Source organism: Schistocerca nitens, chromosome 4, assembly GCF_023898315.1.
Source record: "Schistocerca nitens isolate TAMUIC-IGC-003100 chromosome 4, iqSchNite1.1, whole genome shotgun sequence".
NCBI lineage: Eukaryota > Metazoa > Arthropoda > Insecta > Orthoptera > Acrididae > Schistocerca > Schistocerca nitens.
Window position 1 is genome coordinate 651,515,836 of NC_064617.1, and position 8,978 is coordinate 651,524,813.

General features: G+C 43.1%; 1 protein-coding gene across 1 annotated transcript; it reads right to left on the bottom strand.

The window, feature by feature from the left end:
- Positions 1-543: 543 nt before the first annotated feature.
- Positions 544-8,182, bottom strand: LOC126251751 (uncharacterized). The gene is made up of 3 exons (XM_049952362.1): positions 7,705-8,182; positions 3,164-3,704; positions 544-1,038 (listed from the first exon to the last, which is right to left on the bottom strand). Coding segments are annotated over exons 1-3 (1,002 nt in total). The 5' UTR covers positions 8,165-8,182; the 3' UTR covers positions 544-1,037.
- Between the last annotated feature and the right edge of the window lie 796 nt (positions 8,183-8,978).

Genomic DNA, 8,978 nt, shown 5'->3' on the forward strand with positions numbered 1-8,978 from the left:
CTAGACCAGACCAGCTAACAGCAGAGTAGCAAATAGAATAGATTTTAAACCAAATGACCCCGTGTTCCAAAGCGGCCAGCCCTCTGATGAGCCCGCACTACCAGAAGTGCCCCAAAGCATGCTTTTTTCAACTGTCGCAGCCTAAAACTCAATAGATCTCCGTGTTTATTGTCGATGATGTGTACAGAATCGTCTTAACAGTAATAATGCAACAAAAATTTAAAAAAGTAATGAAAGTACAGAAAAATAAAATAGAGCACGGGAAGTGGCGATTTAACAGCCAAATTTCAGACTGAAAGCATTTTTCTTTGTCTCGCCCTCTATTGCTTACCTCTAACATTATTTAATGAACCTTTTGGCGACCATATCGCTTCTAAATGTCATTTATACCGACATAATAGACGATATCAAACTGCGATATGATGCATCGCTGCGCAGGTGAAAATTAGAATATACGATCGGTTAGAAGCCATGGTAAGGATGTTTAAGGACATTTGTAGCATAATAAATAGATATTGAGTTGGTTCATCAATCTATGTTTATTGCAAATAGGTTGTGGCTGTTGTAATTCAACTTAAAGCTAAGTGTTGAACATAAATTCCCCCGATGCTCTCAACCCAATAGACGTCTTGGATTGATTACAAATGTACTGCTGCAAAGGTAGGTAATGTCTTAGACACGTTCACGTATAATCGATCAATGTCTTTTATTAATAAATAATGTTTCATTTGAGACACGTATACAATATTAATAAATAAATCTTTGGCATGATGTGTTTCTTCCTGAAGTAAACTGTCGTCCTTTGGACTAATATCCTGAGAATCTAGGAACAGTTCTCACGTCACGCCTGAGTTCAGTCAGCAGCAGGAAGTGTCAGCAGCTACCTATACTTCCAACATTGTATTCAGACGTATGTCTGAAACAAAGTGGTAGATGTCATAATTCTTCTCGTTTTTCATGTCGAAGAAAACACAAATAAATAAATACGATGTCATTCACTCAGCAGAGTTTTTTCAGTCTCCCTCAGCTTATAAGAATCTGGAAAAAACAATAATGAATTACAAAATTGTTTATATAACACACAAAACGCTTACTGCTTATTTCATTCAACAATTTTCGTAATCGATTGTCTGTAAAAGACCCAATCTTTCTAAAATCTGTCCCACTCTTCAAAGTACAGATGACTTCCCGTAACGGTAAAAGAATGGCTTAAATATAATTGGTTATAATTAATGATTATTGATGATAGTGTTACTATTTTAGTTCTGAAATTTACGTTAATCGATAAGACCTGAGAAAGTACTTTTTTTACCGAGTATTGGCCTCTCTGATGCTGCTCTGCTGAATCTCCAACATGGAAACGCTCCAGATAAGGTAGGAACGCAGTACGATTATTAGTGAAAGAATTTTAAAAATGTTGGTATAGACTGGAAAGATAGGTTAATAAAGGAGATATACACAAACCCAAAAGTGACAGTTACAGTAGGGAATGAGGACACTTAAGAGATGAACATTGTATGGAGTGTAAGGTAAAGCCGCTCACCGTCGCCGAAGCTGTTCATCTTATACAGAGAAGAACTGGAAGGAAAGGCCACAGAGGACGCAACAGGTAGGGGGAATCGGAAGAGGAAATACAGCAGATGTTGAAGAGTACTTCAAGAAGGGGTGAGGTGTATGAAAAGAAGATGAATACAGAAAAAACAAAAGTGACGAGAATAAGCAAGCTCCAGTTAACATATTCTTACAAGGGATGTACACAAAACAATTAAAATCCTTAATTTACAAGGGAAGTTTAATGAAATGGAAGGGTAGCTGCACGGAAGAAATAAGAAGTAGGATATCTGTGGGAAAGAGAGCATTTGAAGATGTGAAAAATGTCAGTGCAGACAAGGAAAAGATGTTTTAAATGCTGTGTCTGGATTGTAGTGTTATACAGCAGTGAATCAATTAACACGCCTACCAATTTCGGAAATGTGGCTCTGGGAAAAATGTTTAAGACGACGTGGATTAACATACATTTAGTATACGTAGTTCAATGGTCGGATGCAAGTTTTTCAACCGGACACCTCTTTGACGACCTGCGTGTCGCTAATCAACCCCAGTTATTCAACCAGGGAAACGAGATCTACAGTTTAACGCGGAATCGGAACCCTATGTCGTTTCCGGCGATCCTTCACATCATTGAGAGTTGAAGATTAAATGAAAGGCGGACAGAAAGTTTCCATGGTCCGACCTGGATTCAGTTCTCTCACCTCTGTGTTTCCACGAACGCGCTTTGCCACAAGACCACCACACCCGATTTCTTCTGAAGTGAGTACTGGGTTATCAACTCAAAATCAAAGACGGGTAATACAGGAGTAGGTATAACAATGAATGAAACTACACAAATGCAAGAAACCCCTTCGAACAACATAGTGGACACATTGGCAGCAGGTTCAGATGAATGTAAGTTACAGAGATAATGAGTCCTGGGCTGACTGATTTGAAGTCTACATCATACCAGTCTTCGGGTCGAAGAACGCAACAGCAACAATAACAAAGTCAACAATAACAGTTCATGCGAGGAATGAAAATGTGAGTTCCGAGCTCATTATTAAAATAGAAAAACATATACTGAGACAAAATACTCTCTGCGAAATTTTGGAAAATATAGAAGAGATTATTGCAGATTGTCCACGAGGAAGGTAGAGGTTTAATGCGCAGTTTTAATCTGCGAGCAGGTTTCTCCATAGTGTACACTTTACTGTGAAATAGATCCAGTGAAGGTAAAAAACCTTCTGAGTTAGTTCGGCCACGTTATATTCGTCTTCAAACTTCTAGACTGTTCGACGTTTCGATCCCTCTGATTGGACCATCTTCAGGAGTCTTCTAGTGTCCACAAATGGCTGAACAAAGTCAGCAGCATCGCCTCGACTTGTAATGGGTGTTTGCCCGAACCTTTTGGGGGAAAATTTACGTCACTGGTTGTTTAGCCACCTGGGGCACCAATTGAATGCTGAAGGAGATGCCTGGAGGAGGGTCGAAACATTATCCTAGAACTTCGAGCAGGAATGCGGCACAGTCATGGATGACAACGAACACAGAAGATTGAAACCTAAATAAAAGACTTGTTATCGAAATTAGGGGTCCAAGTGTGGTGCTACAGAAGCTGGTCGGTACCTACTACTGTGCCTGCGTGCCCGCCGTGGTGGCCGTGGCCTGCTGCGGCTGCTGCTGCTGCTGGGAGTAGTACGCGCTGTAGGCCAGCTGCTGGGGGTCCCACACCCGCGCGTACGGGTTCCCGTTGCCGTTGCCATTGCCGTTGCCGTTGCCGTTTCCGCCTCCGGCAGCGGACGCGTCCCAGCCCGTGGGCGCGCCGTACTGCGTGCTGGGTGGGCCGTACTCGTTGCTAGGAGGGCCGTACTGGTTGGTGGGCGGGCCGTACTGGTTGGTGGGTGGCGGAGCCGGGGCCGGAGGTCCGTAGGGCACGGGCGGGGCGGGCGCCGGTTCCATGGACATGGGCATGGGCATCATCATGCCCGCCTTTTTGCACAGCTGCACCACCAGGAAGCCCACTACCAGCAGCAGCGCCAGTTTGCTCATGATGAACGCCTTCAGCGACTTGATGCCGATAATCGCGAGGAAGATCGGAGTGAGCGCCTTCATCTTCAGCTTCAGCAGCAGCAGGAGGGGCATCAGCAACTTCTTCTTCAGCATGCCACGGGCTGCGAAGAAATAGAAAAATAAACTGAAAGCGGGTGCCACCAAGCAGTCACAGACAGGTATTTGCTTTTAGTACCGTTATCATCAGAGCAACGGAAAAACTGGTGGAAGCCGACCTCGGGGAAGATCAGTTTGGATTTCGGAAAAATGTACGCACACGTGAGGCAACATTGATCCTGCGATTTATCTCCGAAGCTAGATTAAGAGAAGTTAAACCTACCTTTATAGCATTTCCAGACTTGGCAATGTTGACTGGAATACCCTCTTTGAAATTCTGAAGGTAGCAGGGTAAAATATTGGAGCTGAAGGCTATTTACAACGTATACAGAAGCAGATGGCAGTTATAAGAGTCGAGGGGCATGAAATGGAGTGAGACAGGGTTTTAACCTATTGCCATGTTATTCAATTTGTACACTGAGGAAGCAGTAATGAAAGAAAAGGAAACTATGGAGTAGGAATTATAGTTGTGGGAGGAGAAATAAAAACTTCGAGGTTTGCCGATGACATTGTAATTCTGTCAGAGACAAGAAAAGACTTGTAAGAGCAGTTGAACGGAAAAAGCATGTTCATCTGACACTCGTTTCGAGTATGTCAGATGAACATCAACAAAAACACAACAAGGACATGGGAATAAAGCCGATGTAATGTAGTTGAATTAAATCAGGCGATGCTGAGGTAATTAGATTGGGAAATACTTAAAGTAGTAGATGAATTTTGCTGTTTGAGCAGCAAAATAACTCATAATTGCCGAAGTAGAGAAGATATAAAAGGCAGACTGGCAATGGCAAGAAAAGCATTTCTGGAGAAGAGAAATTTGTTAACATCCAATAGAAATTTAAGTGTTAGGAAGTCTTTTCTGAAAGCATTTGTCTGTAGTATAGCCATATATAGAAGTGCAACATGAGCAACAAACATTTTAGATATGAAGAGAGTATGGGCTTTTGAAATGCGATGCTGCAAAAGTATTAGATGGCTAGATCACGTAACTAATGTGAAGATACAAAATAGAATTGGGGAGAAAAGAAATTTGTGGCACAACCTGAGTCGAAGGTTCACTGATAGGACAGGTTCTGAGACATGAAGCGCTCGTCAGTTTAACATTGGAGGGAATCGTATGGCGTAAAAATCGTAGAGGGACGCCAAGAAATGAATACAAATGCAGAAGCATGTAGGTTGTATAGTTATTCGGAATGAATAGTCTTGCAGAGGATAGAGTAGTATAGAGAGGTTCAGCAAACCAGTCTTTGGCCTGAAGACCACAACAACAACAGTTATGAGACCGAAAGCAAACAATGTACATTTACACATTCATTCCATTGTGTCACAGAGGTTGTCTCTCAATCATCAGTTTCGAATTTTTTTTTGATCATTGAATCTGTAATAAAACATAACCAGACAACATCTAAAACTGTGAGATTAAATGTGTGAGTTGGAGCTTTACCCGATCCTTCATTGTGCCTTCTTGCAGGTGATTTTCTTACCAGATCTGTTTTCTGACTAGGCTCACGCTACACTTCGCATATTGAATCATTGTTTGGCTGTCTAATTCATGGTTGTAAGTTTCATTATAAAGTGCACCCTGCTGCAGCGAAAGGTTCAATTTGGAAATATACACATTCCTTAAAGGCAGTGTTCTTCTCGAGTAATGTCGTGATATTACCCCATAAATACAAAGGCAGAAGATCGAAAGCGAATCTACAAGGTAATTCCGTGATGAAGTTGTAGCTTCAGGGGTGATAGAGAAAAGTATCAATTCGTGGTCCCTGGTCCGGTTACAACTGAGTCTAAAATCGTTGTGATACCTCTGACAGTAATCTTGTTCCAATGCAAGCTCTTTGCTTTCCATATTTTAGGATGATGTAGGGCGGACAAAACAGTAAAAAATGTCGGGGAAACATGGGCTATAAAGTGGATTCCTTAAGAACTATGAGCACTTTTCATCTTTGCTAGTGTGAAACGCATGTATTCTACTGATCAATTGCTCCTAATGCTTAAGATATGCATTCTGGTACTCATTTTTACTGGGCAATTATTTCTTGTTTTGGTCCACAGTACCTCGCCTCAAAATACGGAAAGCAAAGAGCTTGCAATAAAGAGGGTCACTGTCAGAGATAACAGAATGACTTTCACCTTCACCTTACGACTCGGTCGTTTCCAAACCAAGGTGCCTTACCTCAGACTGATACATTTACCTTTTTACATCATCGCTGAAAGTTGGTAATAACTTCACAAAATCACTTCCATTAAATTTGTTCCATTCAAAATATCTTTAGTGCAAGTTTCTGATAAACCATTAAACTCTGTGGTCATCTACAAGGTTCTGTACAACGCAGTTACGGAATAGATACTCTAGATATTACATTACGAAGGGTACGCTATATTTACGTGGGAAGGGTAGTACTGTCCTCCAGAAAACGAGAGAAAATCGCATATGACTCTGTAAATATTTTCTCGATAACTCAACTTCTTATCTTTTTACAGAGGATACTGAAAAATGTTTCTCACGCGCTGGAGAGTAATTCATTTACAATTCGTTTGAACTGGAAACAGGACGACTAGTTTAGTTCCATTTATTAATATCACAGCTGCCTTCGCAATTTACTCTTGTTATATTAATTTTCCGTATTAGTTCTCACATTTAATAAACGACTGAGAACTTTTATTCTGATTGAGACCTTTAAACAATTCGTTCCTCGTCAAGAGAGGGTGTTCGGGTTTTGTGATACCTGCAGCCAAGGAAAAACCTCATGGTTTATTGCTGAGTCGTTGGTACATTCTCATAGCTACCTTCTCTGATCTATAGTCAAGATTTTTTATCGTCATTATTTTCTAAATTAATGTTTTGCTTGCTCTTTCGTGAGTTACTGTTTACAGTGGATCTCCAAAGACGTCTGAACACCTGCTCTAAACGTGATAGACATTCCCCATCCAGTTCATAATATCCAATGAGACATATGTTGACGGAATCTCTCTAAGTCTGACCCAGGGCGTAATGCGGCACACAGCAAAGAATAGGTGCGTTTTAGACCACATTATTCGAGTGTAATCTTCTGACGTGTGGAGCGCCACTGAACTATATTTTCGGTGTAAATGTAGCTAAATTTCTTGTGAGTGTGAAATTGTTTTTCTACTAATTATTGCACGTAATTGATCCACCAGTCATTGTGAAGTCAGTCATTAATTCGAGCCATAGCTGTTACTCAGTGCGAAGTCTCTGTCACAGCACTCTACTCAGTCAACAAAAATTTTGAGCCATACAGTGACTGAGCTGCATACGTGCAGCTGATATTCCGTTTCTAGATGCCTTGTATCTACATCTACTTCCTACATCTATTTCTACGTTATTACTCTGCATTTCATAACTGAGTGTCTGATACAGGGTTCTTAACCACATTGACGCTATTTCCCTACCGCCCCAATCCCGAATAACATAACACACTCACAAAACACACATTTAAATCTTCTCTATTGCTAATTTTTGCATATGTAGGTGAGAACCAACGAAATATTTTCGGATTCGAAGGAGAAAGTTGGTGATTTCAATTTTATGAGAAGGCCTTAATTGATGTCATCATATTAATTAGAATAGAATATTTGTTTTTGTTTTATTTGGTGCCGCGCATGTAAGTGAATGTTTGTTCATATTTGTTTTGGAAAGAATGGATGATTTAAACCACCGCAGCTTGGCATATCTAGCCATGAGCTTCATACATATAATGAAAGTTTAACGTACAGATAAACCTCATATTTCGCAGATTGATTTATTTGACTACTTTTAACCGTCAGACGCGTGCGTCATCGAGTACTGCTCGGCAGAATCGTCACAGAAACATCGTGGATGATGAAAGAAATTAGGCAAATAAATCGAACGGTTCGCGACATGTGAGCTGTTTATCTGCATATTAATTGCAACAGTCGCAGTGTCTTTTGCGAGTGTTGTCTGTATTTGATAGTTAGCGAACAAACTCCAGACTAATTCCACGTAAATGCAAAACTACATACCTTCGGATAGCGACCTCTCAGTTTCATTCTCCGACTCCGACCTCTCGGTGGGGAACTTGACGTCGAAATCTGCGAGTCCCTTGGAAGGCCTGAAGATGAGTTCGGCGCGCCCGAAAGCGAACTCCGGCAGCTGCAGCTTGAACTGGTGTGTCTCGAGGAACCTCTGGGCGCGGCTGAGGATCATGGCGTCCAGGTGCTCGGCGTCGGCGTCGATGTCGGAGGCGGAGCGGCCGGTGGCGGCCGCGGGGCCGGAGCCGGTGGTGGCGTCCATGTAGTCGAGCACCTTGAGGCGCAGGCAGGACATGGGCAGGCCGCGCGCGCCCAGGCACTCGTCCACGACGGAGCTCAGCAGGTCCTCCGGTGTGGCGGTGGAGGAGGAGGAGGAGGAGGCGAGCAGCAGGGACAGTAGCAGCAGCAGCAGCGCGCTGGGGGCGCCGGTGGTCGGCGACGGACGGGCCATGGCGCAGCACTCGGCACTGGGAAGGCGGCACTGGATGCCACACCTCCTGGCGCGCCGCTTTTATCGCGCTGGCACCGCCGCCATCAGGGTCACGGGAACGCACGCGCCGTCACGCGCCGCACGTCCGTCGCATCCTTTTGGCAGCAGGCGGCGCAGCGCCACTCCGGCGTCGTCGGGCGCCGCCCGCTGAGCGCGTCGCGCCGGCGCAGTCGCAGCCGGCGGGCAGAGCCTCTGCAACGGGCTACACGAGAGCACTTCTCAGGAACATTGTACCGACTCCCAATATGTTCCTATACGCCGCTTATAAGCACGGGATTTTTCCAATGCTCATACCTACGATTCTGTTACTGATAGAAAGGTAAGACCAAGTGTTCCACATAGCACTCGGGCCAGGGACCATTTGTATACCTAATGGAAGGATCGTCTTATTGTAATTATCCTACAGTACGGGGACAAACACTGATTACTACATGTTTCCTCCAGCTTAGGCAAATACAGCGTATCGGTTATTCTTTTTTTTTTTTTCTTTTTTTAATTATATACAGTCAACGGTGCGCCTTTAGGCCCTTCTGGAGACACTACTTAGTTTGTGGGCGGTTCCTGAGAAATCTCGAAAAACGTGGTTTCTAGGTATCAAAACCGAGCTGCAGATTCCAAGACAGCTATCCACAGAAAATGGCTGTAACTTTTACCATGTGCTCCTATGACTCTAATCTCTAAAGACCTTTGAAAAATTTCTTGATCTATTTCTCCGTTTACAAGGTACAGAGATACAAATTTGCACTACTTGTACGCTTCAAATACGCACTTTGTA